The 18,020-nt window shown below is 41.6% G+C and overlaps 1 protein-coding gene across 11 annotated transcripts in view; it reads right to left on the reverse strand.

Moving 5' to 3' along the window:
• The window catches only part of PCNX1 (pecanex 1), a 93,790-nt gene extending 77,619 nt beyond the window's left edge, over positions 1-16,171 (reverse strand). For 4 of the 11 annotated variants that reach the window (XM_054828946.1, XM_054828944.1, XM_054828948.1 and 1 more), the window contains exons 1-3: positions 15,840-16,171; positions 7,631-7,839; positions 1,490-1,595 (exon numbers count right to left, since the gene is read on the reverse strand). In XM_054828946.1, coding sequence (XP_054684921.1) covers positions 1,490-1,595; positions 7,631-7,839; positions 15,840-15,992 — 468 coding nt within the window. In that variant the 5' untranslated portion in view covers positions 15,993-16,171. Of the gene's footprint in view, positions 1-1,489; positions 1,596-5,809; positions 5,867-7,630; positions 7,840-15,476; positions 15,638-15,839 lie in introns of those variants that run through there. The other 7 variants (XM_054828953.1, XM_054828951.1, XM_054828950.1 and 4 more) reach the window with 4 other exon arrangements.
• Between the last annotated feature and the right edge of the window lie 1,849 nt (positions 16,172-18,020).

Below are 18,020 nucleotides of genomic sequence, written 5' to 3' on the forward strand. Positions count from 1 at the left end.
CTAATTTTATCAGTATAGACACATTTTAAACACTATAATTCCTTTCACAGTAGCTTTAACTGTGTTATATTGTCAGCATTAAAGCACACAGGAAAGAACACAGAGCTTCTTCACGTGCTTTAATATTAAAACTGTTATGTTTGGAATAGCTCCCCCCCCCCCAAAGACCAGTCAAAGAAACATGATCCCCAGCCTAGTTCTGTCTTTCTACATGGACCATCACTATCTATTCCTTTGAACACTACCAAATACCTTCTGTCTCCAAAGGAAAAAAAAATCTCTTAGAGTACCTATGCTGCATAACAGAGCATTATTCAGATAAAACACCAATATTAGCATAACATTGCACTACAATATATACTACTTGCTCAGAAAGCTAATTAGAAGGACTTGATACTATAATACCACACCAAGGATTTCCACATCATTCAGAAATATCTTCTGTATCTTTAATATGATGCTGCATTGCTAATTGTCAACATAACCTTCCAGTCTGGCTAGTCAAGCTACTTGTTCCCATGAAGTGTTGTTAAAAGAAAGATGCCACAACTGGCTAAACATCACAAGCCAAATAGAAGGAACAGCACAAGCAGCACTATGGAAGTTGAGTTCATAAATCTAGCAGACATAAGGAAATAGAACAACTTCCCTAGTGAAATTACAAGGCAACTAGAGCATAATGAAGTTGCATTAAAATCTAATAAAGCCAAGTTCTTCAGCACTTCCATCTGGTGCACAGCAGCCCCCATTTATTGCTTTCTTCTCACCCCTGTTGCAGTATCAAAATAGCAAAGATTTTGCAGCGGTCATCCAAAAATAAACAGTTTTAATCTTTCCATTTCTACCAGCTTATCTTGGTTTGTACTTCAGCAAATTAACATTTTTTACTGCAGAATCTTAACTATCAGGAATAATAAATAACTTTCAGAAAGCCATTTAGCATTGCAAGAGAATCAACAGTGGACACGTTCTAAGAAGACTTAACAGAAGCCTCCTCAAACTCAGCACAACTGCCAATTAAGCATCTAAACAACAGATCAAACAAAATTAAGGGAGAAAAACAAAAGTAGAACATAAGGGTGAAGTTACAGCTTAAGTTATCTAACAGCTCACTGATACGAAATGGAAGAGAAAAGCCCACCACAGTGGGTCTTGGTACTTATCTGACCATGCTCTGAGCCATTTTGATTTACTAAATCAGAAGAAAGCTAACTGAGCAAAAGGGATAACTTTCTGATGGGACAGTAGGTTGCCTTATAAAATCCAGCCATTCCTAAAACAAACACAAGATGGGATGGGCAAGAGCCAAGCAGCTGGGAGAGTGCAATGCCCCCCTAATAAAGCAGTAAGAAATACAGAAAGGTAAGTTGTTTATCCTAATACAATAGAAAAAAACATAAAATAATAATAAAAAAGTCAGCAAAGATTACTCTACAGATTGCAAAACCATCAGTAGTAAAGCAACAACTGCAGTAGCTTTAATTCTTACCTGGTTGTTTGGATCTATCCCAGCATAAGAATTGCGTGAACTACAGCCAACAGGGGGAGTTGCTTCTCGTATGAACTCTGACATCTCAATCCCTCCACCAGGGTCACTGAGAGAAACAGAGAAGAGAAGGAAAAAAAAAAAAAAAAAAAAAAAAAAAAAAAGAACAGTAACGTCCCAGTTAAACAGAAGTTGGTCTGTCTATGCTGAGTGCAGATTCAAAACAATTTTTCCCTTTTCAAATATCAGGGACTCAAATATATCCCAGTATCTCAGATGAATACTGCCCATTTGACACAGGAAGCTCAGTCAGAGCTGGAGCACCCTATACACTGGCACAGAAGCTGCTGCCTTGATAAAGTCCACTGTCACCAGCCAACACACACCATTAAGACTTAGGAGCTATGAGACACTTTGAAACGCTGACATTTGAAATTCTCTCTGTCTATACATACACACATGTAACTGTTGGATCATCTGTCCAACTATAATACCCAGAAGTCAATCAATAGGAAAAGTACTAAATAGAACTCTTTCAGAGAGCAGAGAAAGGACTCCAGATCATTTCCTTACACTGGATCTAGAAGCAAAAGCAAGGATGGGTTAACCAAGAAAGCTACACACTGTCAGTAAAAGTTATAGGAAAGGCAGGGGCCATGGTATCTCTCTCAGGGATGCAAGCCACTTTTTTCTACCAGAAAATAACTTCCCTTCAGATAATTTACAGGCCCTACCAAGAAATATTTTGAGGTACACTATATATATTAAGTCCTAATGATTTCACCCTCTCAGGATTAATAAGTATTGGTTTGAAAGCATTTTGTAGATCAACATCACCAAATTGTAATTCAACACAATTCAGCTTGTCCGAAGGAGATATTTATGAAACAAAAGTAAGTTGGACCTGTTCATTGGGACAACAGAGTGTGAAATGAGTTGGGGACTACAACTCAAGGATCCAACCTAGCACTGTGTGTTAATTGCAAAGAGGGAGAAATTGAGGCATCTTTTTTCTTCTCCCAACACAGTTCTCTTCAACCATCTTGATCCAGGAGACTTCTGAACAGAAGTAACTGCAGTGCAATTTGACACTGACATTCTCTGCTCCTTCCCAAAGATAAACAGCTGCTTCCCAACAATGATTCAGAGCTGTGACAAGTCCACTCCAACATTTTGCTGGAGAAAGAACATAGACACAACCCTTCTCCAGCTGGACTAAAGTAACTGAAGATGAAGCCCTCCCAGAGAAGGGGACAGAAATGGACAGAAGCACTGCAGGACTTACTTGATAGACAGCTAGTCTCATAGAAAAGTCTCATGCAGTAAGACCAACACCTAATAATTTTTGTAATATATGGACATCAATCTAGGATGCTACAAACTGTGGACTAACGGACCTGAAACATCCTTCATTCTGCAGCATGTCATTTCAAGCTGTTGTCATCTCAGACTGGTGTAAAGGTACAACCTTCGGAAACGTTCTAGGTCATATAAGAGGCCCCTGAACCTTCCTACATCAACAAGATGACAAAAAACCCCAAACAACGCTGGTTTAAAGTTCGGAATATATTGTTTCAGTAAAAATAAGCTGAATTAAGAGACAACCAGCCATGAGTTAGCAGAACAATTACGGTCCAACTCCAGACATAAGCATGCTTTATTGATGGGCGTTTAGAGAGTCCCTTCTGACCCGATATTATCAGTTATGTTAAGGCAGAACCAGATAAAGAAGAAGGAAAAAAAAAATATACAGAATTCAGCTTCAATAATTTCAACCAGCTTTAGCCAAAGTATTCCTTATGTAAGCATTTTAAGAACACACAAGGACATAACATGACGTTAAAGACTAAACTGAAAAATTACCACTTAATGTTTAAGTTCAGCATACATTATGATGACAACTGAAGACGTAACAAAGAACACCTTTCACAAAAAGATGAAGTTCCTTTCCTGTCTGAATAGTTCATTCAGAAACACTGCATATGATTAAATTACGTCCTATGAAGTAGAAAAATAAGTCAATGTGAATAAGCTGTCATGCATAGAACTGGGTAGTTTGCCAGAGCGGGAGAAGGAGGCGATTTTATCTACAAGTGAACTAACAGATATCAGCATAAGCAACAATACAACCCAACACCACCACTCTGCTCACAGCTGCTATATTCTGCAACAGCCTGCACAAACTAGTGGATTAACAAAAGCTAGTAACAAACAAAGTCTGCAGGAACAAGCAGGAAGTACAGATCTTTAGGATTAATCATTGTATGTATAAGGATTTGGACTACAACAGCACGTAGAATCCTTTAGGAGCAATTTTCTGCTAGTGGTGCGGCCATTCCTTTTGTGGCCATTCCTTTCTGCTATTAAGTTCTACAATCCCTTTCTTACAGTTTGTGGCATTCATACCTTAGAGCAAACCCTATGCTTTTCAGTTTGCAAACAAAAAACCTGAAGTTACTACACAAATTGAGAAGACTGAATAAATGATGTCCAGGTACCTGCAACACAGACTGCCATGGAAGAGGCATTCAGAGACTGCACAAAAATTAAAACTAGTATTTCTAATTATTAGTAACTGTTCTATCTAAAATTACTGTCTGCAGCTATATTACATCAGCATGTTGGAGACTAACCAAAAGTCTGAATAAGCTCTAAGTCTACATAAATTCAGAAGTTTTAAACCTGACTTGGGCTGACTGACTAAAGAAATCTGATATTTGGACTAGAACTTCCAGACAGAATTTGGAATGAGCAATTTTGATTTGAGGACAAAGCAGAGGAAGAATTTTATTCTTTTTGTTTGAACACCTCCTTCTGTACTTGATTTCCAACTAAAATAGCATGATAACTAGTCAGAAGGCTGCTCTCAAAACACAGAAGGACCACAACATGTACTGCAAATGCCAGACCACAACAGTTTCAAGTAATAAGAGAAGCTTTCTTTAAAGCTTGAATCACTAATTGTAGAGTCAAAAAGGCAAAAGAACTCCAAGCCCAAGAACAGGCCTGCCAGCCACAAAAAAAAAACTGCAAGTAGAAGAAATTGCAAAGGTAGAGCAAGAGTTATAGTGATTACGTTTTTTTTTCCTTTCTCTTGCTCATACTTGTTTAAGTAGACTGTACATAACTCAAATACGCAATATTGTCAGTTTTATTTTGCAGGAGAAGTATATATGAAATTCATGTAGCATCATGATTACAGCTCACCCATGCTGATAGAGATTGGGGACAAGAGCGTCACCAGGTTAATGCTTTATGGTACTTTGAACCATGGTAGTCAGTGACACAAGAAACAAGCTGTATCCATATCCCCAAAAGCACAACTGACTTCAGTGTTTCAATGTATCTATGTGGGTTCACTGATACCCAACAAAGATTACACTTCCACTGTTCCTTCTACCTTTTATGTGAGATTAGGAGCCTGTATCCCCATTACTTGTTTTCATGAAACCTCACAGGAGCATTACTAACATCACCTCCTTACGCATGAAAGCAGCAACTGCTCTGGAAACTACAGAAGACCATTCCGATTCCTATCTCTAAATTAAGACTAGCTTCTTTCAAAAATACTAACTAGAGAATTTGAGCTTTATAAAGAGGATGAGGAAATAAAAACACAGCATTTCCCAGGAAACAATAAGTTGTTCTTTGCTTAAGCATGCCAAAGTTCTATGAAACCGTTAAAACCCATCAGAGTTTGATGCCATTCACAAAACAGTGGGAACCAAAGATAAGCAAGCTGTTCATGTAAACCTACAAACAACAGCACAGAATTTTTGTCAGATATCTGAAAGTACCACTTTGCAAATGAACATCTTCAGAAAGAAAGAACAGTAGTTCTTAGAAGCTAAACAGAATTCTGAACATAACTTTCGAACAGAAACCAAACTATTGCTTAATCCTTCCAAAATACTAATGTTCATATCTAAAATGATCCTGGGGGGAGAGGGAATAAAAACTCAAGGACAGCTTTGCACACTATACTATATATCTATTTATTTGGTATCACATGCTGATAGCCTAAGCTATCAAAACTAATATTCTGATTATGCAAATATTTAAGGTAGTATATCTGCTTAGATCTTCCCTACATCCACCTTATGCTAGGGGAGCAGAGTTTAAAAAAAAACAAACCAAAAAACCCCTCTACATACAGTTTCTTCAGAGACAGGTTTTTTATTAGTTTTCTGATTTAACTTACTAAAAAGGTGACAGCTTAATATTAAACACTCACTTTACATCCCCTCTACTGGTTTGAATGTTATCCCAGAGTTCTTGTAAGCTTCCAGGCAAAGATTAGTATATACTGTACATCCCACTTACCAAAAAGTAACTCCGTAATTTCTGCATTGACCTTGTTCCCAGTTCTAGTTAAGAGACCTGAAAGTGGGAACAAGGATCATATAAAAGTTAATGAAACTTTAGTTGGCAAGCAGGACACACAGCATCAAACTAACCTCTACTTCTGAGCTCACAAATGCTTATAAGGTAGTAACTTGTCCCACGTCAAGTGCTGCTTAGACAAAACAGAACTTCTGAAACATCCAGAAGTAATTCACAATACTAGTAGAAGTCGCTTGCCAAGTCTTGGCTACTGTTTTGGAAGCAAAAGCTACATGGCTTAAAAAAAAAAAATCTAAGGATCACAGCTAAGATGTGTTAGCAAGGCTGCATTGAAACAGAACAGACCACTATTTACTTTCATGAATTTTATTAAGCAGAATAAGCATTAATATACATTTAGGCAAGCACTCTGCCAAAATAGCTCAATACAGTTTCAGTAAGGTATATGGTGATCTAAATGGAGTCACAATTAAAATCAGCAGGTTCAGTTACCAAAGACAACATGGAAAAAGGGTCAGGTTAATAAAAGATTGATACAAGAAGTTACTGTATATCAACTTTAAAGGAATCCAAGACATTATTTTTGCTAACAATACACTCCCTGAGCTGACAGCAGACACAGAAGAATTTAAGACCCATCTCATGAGAAGCTACCCCATATGTGCAATGAAGTCCTTTTACTTCTAGACTGAGCATTTTGAAGAGCATGGCTTTAACACTTCCTTTCTTTAAGCATCCTATTAAACAGACTTAAGAGGCTTCTTTCAACTGCATTTCCTTATAGCATGTGTCTCCATTTAAAAGTTTCAGGGGGGTGGTTTGGTTTTGTGGTTTTTTTTTTTTTCTCTTCAATAAAACACATACAACCTTTGAAGAGTCAGTATGGGCACACTAATTGCCTCACTTTGAAAACTATTCATGGCTACTAGTACCAGAAACTCACAGACAAGAGAAAGGTCTTATTTAAAAGTTAACAACTCAAGGTTGATTTATTTAGTGCAGTCTAATTCTTAAGATGGCCCCAATTATCTGGAGCCAGGCAGAGGCTTTGATAATAGAGCTTGTAACACATCCACAGTCTGATCAGACTGGTTAGGCTGGCCTTGTTGATGAGTCATCTTTTGCTCTTCTTTCTCCAAATAGTCTAGTCAGAGGAGGAAAGCCTCTTGTGGTTTTTTTTTTTTATGTTGGTGACAGCAAAGAAGAAGATCCATGGAAAGGAATCACCTCCTATTGACAGTACTTCAGAATCATCACCTTCATTACTGAGCTGAGCAATTCCAGACTTTCCAAGTTCACAGGACCGTGTTCTCCTGAAGTAAGACACTGACTGGAGTCAAGCATTATAGCTAACTTCTGCTTTTGCAAAACTAAGCAAAACAAAACCCAATCAGACATTTAGTGATAAAATACTTTACATGTAGTATGTGGTCTTTGACAGCAAGATTTTTTGGAACTAAGTCTACTACTGAAATAAGATTACTTGTACTGGTTAAGTATTTAGTGGCCTAATCAGCACACATTTTCCATGCTATTGTTTCAGTGCTTCCAGCATTTTCAATATTGTTCCAGAACTCCTTTGGGGGAGAAACCAGGAAATTAACTTGAATCCATCATTTCAAACCTAATACATAAATAAGTCTGCTTTTAAAGACCAAACTTAAACAGTCTTTCAGAACTACAGAGGTCTGCATCCATATTCCTTGGTGTTTATTTCAACCACTATTCCAGTTACACATCTGATGAAGACAGGACTGCCTATCATTTGAAGCAGTATCCAAACATCAGCAGACACCTTACCTGGGCCCATTGCTGTCTTTCCTCTTGGCTGAAAGACTGCTTTGTTCTGGTTTTGCACCTCTGTCCATATGCTCACTGGCATTCCTCTCCACAATTTCTCCCTCATCCAGTGCCCTGTGCAAACGGTAATTCACCATCTTCAAAACGATAAAGAGAGCTGCTATCACCGGGCAGTACACAGCCACTATCATCATGGAAGAAGGAAGGGCCTTTCAAAAGAGAGTAAGAAAGAGTTAATGAACACAAGGTCAAACATTCATAGGAATACATAAAGCTATCTAAAGTTTAACAGTTTCTTTCATACAGAAAATATTGATCATACCAAATGACCGATGAAGGTTTAAACGCACACCCCTACAGTCAAACTTTGTATGGATATTGTTAGAAGTCTAACAAGACAGATGAAAGGGACAGTTGGATTACAACATACCAAAGCACTTTACAGCACGCTAAGTAGACCTATCACTGGAGTTTGAGAACCAAATTAAACTCTTGTTCTCTTTTTCCAGACTACTGGAATGTAAGACCTAGACTAGGAAACCTAGAGCTAGCCTGATTTTTTTTATGTCACACCCAATATTTTTGATTAGTTATCAATAAAGATGGGAAGATTGTAACCAACTTGAAAACTAAACCAAGCACAGGCTATGACCTTACTTCAGGGCTAGTACACAGCATCAAGTCCATTTTGAAAAAACTGATGTTTCACAGCATGGTGGATGGGAGAAAACCTGCTCAACTACCCAACATAGATGTTTTGATGTCACTTGTCAGCTTCCAACACCTGCTCTTGCACGACAAGATACTGATCAGTTACAAAAGCCCAATTTTTCCCTACCTGCATACAAAAAAAGGCTGTTTGCATTTGCAGCTCACACATTTGAGCCGTAGTCCACAATAACCTGCAAGACCACATGCTGCAAAGATTATTTGTGCTGGACCATTACATGCCCACAGCAAAGCAGCCAATGCAGATGTTCTGAAGAGAATTTTTCAGCTGTGTCAAAAGTGGCCGGAAGCCACATGAAAAACCTCAGTCCTGAACTCAACTTTTGAAATTCCACTGAGTTAAGACTTCCCATGCAATTTTTGCTGAGGCCCATAAAGCTTTTACAGATCAATCACTTCAACCACAGATATTGATTAAGTGTGGCCTAATTTAAAAGAAGTGTTCAGAGCACTAGTTAAACTTCATATTTCACTTCAAGGCTTTCACCCTTCTAATTCACCTTTTATTCATATTTATAATTTTGCCATTTCCCTAGGCAGTCACTAAATAAAATGAGATATTAACTCTTAGTCTTCATCCGCAAACACACCACTTTCCTTACAAAATGAACAAGAGTCTGTGTTCTCAAATATTTTGCTGCATCACTATCCTTTACCCCACTGATGGTGTAGTTCAATATAAAATTTGAACAGCCATAAATATATATACACACACATGCACATGACAATCAGAATTAAACAGCATTTGCTACCCAGCACGAACATTAATTAAGTAGATGAGAAGAACAAGTGAACTGTCTTTTTAGACATCCTAGCCTAAGGAGAATTCTAGTTTGTTTCATACACCTAGTCTCCCTCCCTATGCAGGCCACTGTAAGAGAAGAGTCTTTATGGAGATCAAAGCCCCATGCACATCTTGCAGAATCAAAAAGGGAACATGACTGGAGAATAAGATAGAGAGCCCTCTATCTACACATAAAGCTAGTTTTAGTCATTTAAAAGAGATCTGATTACAACATTAATATTTCCACATATTGAAGCTCTTATTAGTCGCAGAAGAACTAGCAGTGCTTGTCTCACAATTTAAGCCATGACTTTAGCAAAAACACTGTTTAAAGAGATCTCCAAATACAAAATATTGTATTAATAAAGAGGATAAAAGAATAAACATTTCTAAATATTGTATTGAGCGTTGACTTCAGAACAAAACCAATCCTTAATCTGGCTGCTCACTTTCTGGCAGTAAGCCAAAACAAATAATCAATGCAACATTTCTAAAGCAAAACAAGTATAAATAATTGAGGCAGGTTACTTATTAGGATTCTTTTCTTATAGAGATCAAGTTTAACCTACCTTTTCCTCCAAACCACATCAACACCTAAGCTGAGATATCCTAACTTATATTTTGCGTGCTGAGCTGGACCCTAATGGATAGGAAGATTCAATTACCAAGCACCACCTTGGGAGGAGAAAGAGGAAACAAAGCTATTTAAAAACAGCATCAGTAAGCAACCAGGAGCCACAATGCTGCTAGTGGCATCCATACAATCCCTGAAGCAATGTTACAAGGGTTTCCTCAAAAAAATTTGGTGCTTCTGCTTACAAAAACTTCAGAGGCAGATAGGTTCCTGTAGGCAAGGGCAAGCCCGTTAACTTTGGCAAAACCGATGAGCTTCCTCCACCTACTAAGTAGTCTGCTACTCAGTCACAAACACAACTTCAACAGTCCTCTCATTTACAAGCACCTAGTGTTCAGAAGCCATTACCAGGTGACAAAAGCTAGAGTAAGTCTACAGAAGGCATGCTTTTCTATTTGGAGAGCTATTCAGTTTCTCCCCTCCACTCCATCAGCAGTGAGGCCACACAGTGTATCCAGTTTATCTCATGGAATGCAAAATCTACACATCCTGTTCTGCAAAGGAAAGCTTTAAGAACAAGTGGGAAAAGAACTAAAACACCTCACGTAACTTAACTTGCGGCAAACCCAATAAAGAATGAAAGGGTGCTTTTTCCTCACATCCTGTTTCCACTGGATTGCAGAAAGCTAAAAATAAGAGAAATTAACTCACTACTGTTCACTCTTTGCATTCATTAGTGGTTATTCCTCTCTGGATAGGGCATACAGTCTGGGAATAGAAGAAATTTTAGCATGTCTGGCATCCTCTGCTGTCTGATTATACTTTACATTAAGTCTCATGCTGCGGCACAGCAGTGCTACCCATGGTACCAGCAACTCGCCTGCATTCCAGCCTCAAGAGGAACAGTGACTGCAACCCAATATAAACTGCTGGGGCCTTCTCTATTTTTCTTTGCCCCACTCAGAAGCCTTCAACTTCCATTTGGGGTCTTCTCTCCACAAGCCAAGGCAAGTTAAAGTGAGATTAGTATTTTAAACTATGCTTGACATTTTAACACATTTGAGGAAAGACAAGTCTCTCACCAGCATAACTGAACATTCTATACAATACCATCTTCAAGATTGGAATACAAATCTAAGTCCTACAGATTTGCAGCTAGATCTCATTTCAGTTCTTTTTGCAAGTACTAAAGCATTTTTATCGGGCACAACAGACTAAAAACCTCAGGTTAGAGCTTGTTAGGAGACACCAGCTGGCTACAAGTCTGTAGCTGCAACAGCATTTCAGAGAACATCCCATTTTACTGCACATCACTAGTCACTTCCATTACCACCAAAAGAAAACATACACTGAACAGCAGTAGTCACAACTGAAGCTCTTGTAGGAGAGAAGAAAGAGCTAGACATGACCATACAAAAACTGCCTGCTTTAATTACATTCTGTTGAAAACTTCAGTCATCTAATGGCTGAACAAACCCAATGATTAGATAAACTCCCAGCTGAAAGTATTTCCCTAAATCTTAAAGGGAAGTTAAGATGGAGGGGGAGAGCACTGATTTTCTACCACCTTTCCCTCAGGAACTTTTCAAATTTAAACCTTTCAGGACAACTTATGAAATCCATACTATACATGTAGACAAAGGTGAAGTGCAGAAACGCACAGCTGAGAAGTGGGACTGTCTCTTCTGGAAGGTGCTGCCTGTAGGTCAGCTCAGTTGTACCACAGCACACCTTTTGTGAAAAAGTGGGTAGAAAAAGCTTTAAGCACTCCTAGATTCCAGTGGTCAACCTACAACAGAAAAGAAGCCTCAGACCATTAGTTACAGGACTAAATTATTCCCATTTGAACTACAAAGGTCACTGTATCTTGATTCAACTTTTCAAATACATAAGTGGCAGGAACCAGAGGGAATTTCATTGATCACAGGCTGTGCTGCACACTTATGAAGAAACAAAGACCATATGGATCTTACCTAATCACATTTAGCTTTAGCTACACACTACAGATGCAATGACATTTCCAGATTCTTTTCAAAAAGGGATGTGTAGGTGTTACCTGTTGAGAACATTCATAGGAAAGTCTCCCAACCCAAACTGGATTGCAAGTCCTTACGTAAAAGTGATATCAATCAAACATTCATTAAGCAGTAATAGTTGTCTTGTAAAATGCTTTCAAGTTCAAGCATTTTGAGGCCAGCATTTTATAGAAACATTCATACTGCAGAAGAGGAAAGATCAAGAAACAGCAGATGTAGTTGTGTCACCACTTTTTGTTTATGAACAGCCAGAGCCCTTAAGAACCACTGTTATCGGGAAGCACGTTCAGTTACAAGTTACCTAGTTTTTGACTGAAACCTCAAGGTGTGCAAAGGAAACTTGGGAAGCCAGGAAACTAGAAGTGTCTTACAGCCATGTGGGATACCAGAGATTCTCATCATACATCCAACTTCAAGTACTTAAACTCCTAGTTTAAGAAACAGCACCAATTTCAGAAACTTCATTGGAAAAAGACTTTCACATGAAACTACACTTCTATGACCTACTTCTTTAACTACGTACACAAGTCAGAAAATCAAGTGCCTATTAAGTGAACTGTTGTCTAAATGAGCTTGACTTTGACAGACAAGTTCTGTAGGTACATACTAGCCCATCACCCCAAGCAAGGTACAGCCCTGGCTTCTCTTCAGTCACTGGCAAAGTTCCCTGAGCACCAGAGCCAAGACTTCACCCCCTCCTGTGCAGGTGGTGGGGCTGAAACAGCATTCCGACTAGGGGAAGTGCTTTGGCAGCCTCCCCTTTTCCCCTCCCCCTTGAAACACTGATGCCTAACATTGGCCTCTGCATTTAGGGTATTTTTTTCCAGCTCTACCACTATATTGTGCAACCTAGTTGTACAGTTTTCCATATTGTAGCGTATTTTCTTCTCTCAACTTGAGGTTTGGAATAGAGGAAAAACAAGGATCAGCTCTTATGACAGATGCGCAGATCGACAAACACAGTTGAGTCTGTTACTGAATACAAATATCCAAACAGGATAGATTTAACTAGTCTAGAAAGCAGTATTTTTGTATGCATGCTGCCAAGCCACAGATCCACTCAAGCAGACATTTCTCTTCCTCTGCACCCTAATTCCTTCATTATCTGCACTTTTATTTTTGCCACGTTTCTGACAAGGACAGGTTAAGCGTATAAATACACATAAGAAAAAGAAAAGTAACTGGATCTGTAATATAGATGCATTTATGTATATGTCTGTCTCTTCTCCTTCACACAAGATACAGGCCTCACTTTCCTGTACTTAAGCTCAGAAGGCAGATGAGGGACCAAGGAAGAAAGGCTAGCTGAATTCTACCGCTGATTTCTTCAGTTGGGTTTGCACCAGGCGTTAAATTCATCGACCCTAACAGCACTGGCAAGCACATGCAAAGAAACACACAGATTTATGGTATTACTTGCTGACCACAACCATTACCAGATTCCATTCTGAAAATACAGGATCAATAGAAGGAACACACAGACTAAAGATTAGAAACCTTGGCTACAATAAACCAAGTCTTTAAGCAGTAAGTGCATCTAAATTACCATATCCAAAAGAGATTAAGTGTTCCATTCCTGTTGGGTGTTAAACAACATTTGAAAAAAGTTATTAGCTTACTGTAAAATGCATTCAGCCTCGAGAGCGTGCTACAGGCAAAGTTCTTAGGGGATCCTTTTGCCTTTGTTGCTACAAAACAACTGAGGAATAACTACAGTTATTGCTGCCTCAGTGCATCAAAGCAACACTATGATCTTGGAATTCCTTATGTGAGGAAGTTTTATAAGTAATATAAAACCTGCCAGCATTCTAGGTCTTTCTATATACCTTGTTTTTTAAACACACAGGGTTGTCTGCCAGCAACAAGTCATTTGAAGCTAGCTTAGAAACTCCCTCCTACACACCAGTGAGCCATGTTCAGAATTCAGATTACAATTACCTAAGACTTTTTAAGCAAGTTCTGCTTATTTATGTATGTCCGACAGCAATGTAACATTTACTGCTTTTTATTCTGAAAAAGAGCTTAAGAGATGCTAAAGAGCTAAGATGACCATCATGATTCTGCCTGTTTAGTTTATGTCTAGACAACACTTAAACTAAGGAGGGTGGAAAGAGGGAAAACAGCCAAATATGATTCAATCTGTTTTAACTTGTGACTAATCTCCCTACTTATTCTCAGGGAAGTTGGCACTTGTTGTTGCATCTCTAACTTGTCCAGAGCTATGAAGCAAGAGAATTTCTCTGACCTCAACAAAACCCGAAGCAGCTTGCTTTTGCCTGTCTTTTCCCTTTGCACAGGAAAAGAAAAAAAAAAGTTCAATCAACACTGAAGTTTACCCCATAGCATGGGCAACTGAAGCTTAAACTGCTGCCTTAAGAGCAGCAGGAGACTCAAACACTGGTCCAGATTCACCAGTTGTCAAAAGACCTATGTACAATACAGATCAGCCCCCCTGCACATGCAGGATATAGCTCACCACACCTTTATGAACAGCTTTCTCAGCAAGGCAGTACTAATTGAATAGACTAGTCTGTCAAAGCACAAGAGCAGTACTTCTTAAAAAAAACCAAAAAACCCAAAAAAACCTACGTTTGAGACCAAAAAAGAATCTCCTCTTCCCATATTCAATGAGACTCTGAATAGATACAGCTTCACAGTTTTTACAGAGAGGATCTGCTTATTTGAAAGTTTATCTAGCTGTTGTCACATTAACTTTTGTTTTAAAAGCAGTTTGTCTCAGCCTGCAGTTTCCTTGCCAGCAGTCTAAAGTTTTCAAACAAAAAAGCCTTGGAGCTACCTTTTCCAAGACACGGTAATACAAATTAAAAACCTAACCATTCAGGGTTGTAATCTCTTTCACATTAGTTATTTCTTAGTATGAAGTGCCTCATACTGCAATCCTACAAATTGCTTTTTAACAAAGTAAATGCCTGACTCCAGAGCACTCAGTCTCTGCAACTGCACTCACGTAGAGTCTCCAAGGTGTCACTCACTAACTCACACTTTTTCACAATGCAGTTTCTACTTTAAGTTGTCACAGCATCTGGACAGGGCAGACTGGAAAATTACATTCTACCTCATAAGCTCAAAACTAGTCACAACACACCCAGTATGATCACACCTTTCTACTGAGAAATCTGAAGTGAAATATCAGTATTTCATAATTAACACACAACTTACACAGAAAGAAAAGCACTGGTCAACAGGAAACTGCCTCCTCTCTCTCGTAAGTGATCACACCTCTCCTATATTTGTTTCCAAGTCCAAATGTCAAGGAAGTTTCCAGGTTTAAAGGTTAGTATTTTCACAGCTCTGACTGAAGTGTCAGATACAGAGATATACTCAGTAGGAATTCTCCCAAACCAAGTATACTAAAGCCTGAACAGAAACAAAAACACCAAAGTAACTTTTTGTCAATAACACACACAGTCTAGGTACGCTACCAGCCAGCACACGCTACGCTACGGCCAAATAAATTTCTAGATTTATTTGAAGCACATCCCTCCCTCAGTCTCAAAAGTCAAAAGAGAAAATGACAGAGCTGCCAGCCAGAAATCCTGGCTAGATCTGACCACTTCTACAGAAACTGTGTTCTTTCCTCGACTACCAGTAGATCTGCAGCAGAAACTAGTAGAGTCATGCCCAATTTTTAAGGAAACTAAACTGAAAAAGGCAGGCAAAGTGCCAGCGACTGAAGCCCTGCCGCGCCCCGCTCGCACCCACCCGCATCTTTCCCGGTAACAGCTCCGTGCTTCCAAAACGCCGCAGCCTCAGGCGTATTCCAGGCCGCCCGGATCGCAGCTGCCGGGCCTCCCGCGGGCCACCGCTCCCAGCGGTTCTCGACCGGAGAAAGCCGCGGGCAGGCGGGCCCCGGGGCGCCCCTTCCCGGGGCAGCCCGGCAGCGCGCAGGCAGCGCCGCGGGCAGGGGGCGCCCGTGCGACGGCCCCGGCCCCGCGGCCCTTCCCGCCCCCCCCCCCCCCCCCGGGCCTCCCCGCCGCCGCCGCTGAGGCGGGCGGCCCCCCACAAGGCCCGCCTGCCCTGAGGCCCACGCCGACACCGCTCCGCCGGGCGCCGGCCTGCGCTCACCATGTAGAGGGTGAAGGGGAAGCCGAGCAAGAAGAGCCACAGGTAGAGGTGCAGCGCATTGACCCCAGCGCCCTGGTGAGGGTCCTGGTACCAGCCGCCGCTCAGCGCCGCCCACACGCCCTGGCGCAGGATCTGCAGCACCTGGGAGCCCATGGCGGCCCCGCTCCGCCGAGCCGGCCCCGCTCTATCCGCCCTGCGAGCCCGGGCAGAGCCGCGCGCCGCCCGCGCTCCGCGATAGCCCGCACGGCCGCAACCGCCGCCGCCGCCTCCCCAGCAACGCCGCCGCCATCTTATGTCCGGGCCCCGGGCCGGCCGCCCGCCCCCGCGCCGCCGATAGACCGGCAGCCCTTGCGGCAGGGGACGCCCGCCCCGCGCTCTGTCGCCAGGGAGGGACAGCGCTGCGGGGGCGCCTGCTACTGCGCCTGCGCGCGGCCTCCCCGCTTCCCCCGCCTTTGCCGAGGCGGGCAGAGGCGCCGCCGGCGCCCCCTGGCGGCGCGGAGGAGGGCGGCGCGGTGCTGGGCGGGAGAGCTGCCGCCGCGGGCCCTAATCCCCATCGGGGCTCAAAGCCCACCCGCGGGGTGGCGGCAGGCCGAGGGCTGCCCGCAGTACCGAGGGTAAATGTGTGTCCCGGTCACCGAGGCGGGTTCACACCTACCGCCTGGCCAGGATGGCTGTCGGGGCTTATGCCGTGTCAGGGTACTCCTAGAAAATGGAGGGAGGCACAACCACCGCAAAGGGCTTTTCCTTCCCCTTCCTCGGGGCGAGGTGCGGCGTCCTCCCCTTGAGGCAGGGCAGGAGGACATTGTCCCATCCCATACTTTAATTATTTAAAAATAAAGCAAGATAGCAACCTTGCTGGTTTTGGAGTCCTTCCATTTAGTGTCAGTACATGATTTTACAAACCCCCTTGTGTCTTGTCCCCACCGCAGGGTTTGGTTTGTTGCTTTCAGCACACACAAAGCCAGAATCACCTAGATTTATTAGGAGAACACGAGAGCAGGCCATGGGTATACCATGAGTCTCTCTCAGATTTAGGTCTCAACTTCCACATTCACCTATTTTTACAGGGAGTCACCAGTTCTCATCACATCCCAGCTGTCCAAGCTTTTCCCTTAGACAAGCACATCCCAAAAGTCAGGTGTCAGATGGGAGAGGACAGAGCAGAGAAGTTTTGAGGGTGCTGTCAAGCAGGGGAAAGGGGAGGGAGGTCTCTCCCTCCAAATGCTATGAGTGAGTAACGCTGAGGACCCCTCATTACATTACCTGACTCTCCAGTCCCATTAGGGGAACAGTAGCTTTGGGGGCACGCTACGATACCATCACTGCCGTGGCAGAAGGATCCCACGTAGGTTCTGTCCTGAAACCAAGTTACTGCCCCACTCCAGCGGAAAGGAGACGGGAACAGCAGCACCGCCTGGGTCTCTGCTGCAGAGGAATTGCAGGAATGAAATAACCCAAGCACTCAGTCATGACTCACGATGAGCATGCATTTGGGCTGGTGTTTTCAAGAGGCTGCGTTAATGCCACAGTCTCCACAGTGTTTTTCTCCCCAACAGTTAGCGAACCAATGGCAGCATTTGGCTATTCTTGGAAAACCAGAAGACAGAAGTGACTGACTCAAAGCAGATGTACATGATCTATTTTTTGTTTCCCCAGTGGAAAAGTAGGGAGAAGGGATGGACACAAAACCCCAACCATAATGGCTCTCTCCCCCCAGTATAAACAAACCATTTTTAACTTTATCGTTTCAGATAGCTCCTTTGCAAAATACTGTTAGCAGGGTTATGTTTGAAAATGCACTTTTTTTTGTCACTCTGTCAAACAGGATTGAGATATGAAAGGAAAAAAGGGCACGAGGGGGGGAGGGGGAAGAGAGATAGAAAAAAAAAAACCCAGAGAAAACCCTACAGAGGATTATCATGGATGGGGAGGGGGAATTCCCTTTATCCTTTTGGGATAAAGCCAAGCATGAAAGCATGACAAGCCTCACCAGTTACAGTAGGCTCAGAAAAAATAAATTCATGAAGCCTGTTTCAACTACATAATTTGCCAAAATGCCATTAAAAACTAAAACTAATACAGCTGTTAAAAGATGAAGTTTTTAGAATGTGATATCCATAAATATACTATGGTACTGTAGTGATCAGGATTATGAAGCGTTAGTTCTTCCAGCAGCTGTTT

The sequence above is a fragment of the Grus americana genome, chromosome 5 (assembly GCF_028858705.1).
Source record: "Grus americana isolate bGruAme1 chromosome 5, bGruAme1.mat, whole genome shotgun sequence".
Taxonomy (NCBI): Eukaryota; Metazoa; Chordata; class Aves; order Gruiformes; family Gruidae; genus Grus; species Grus americana.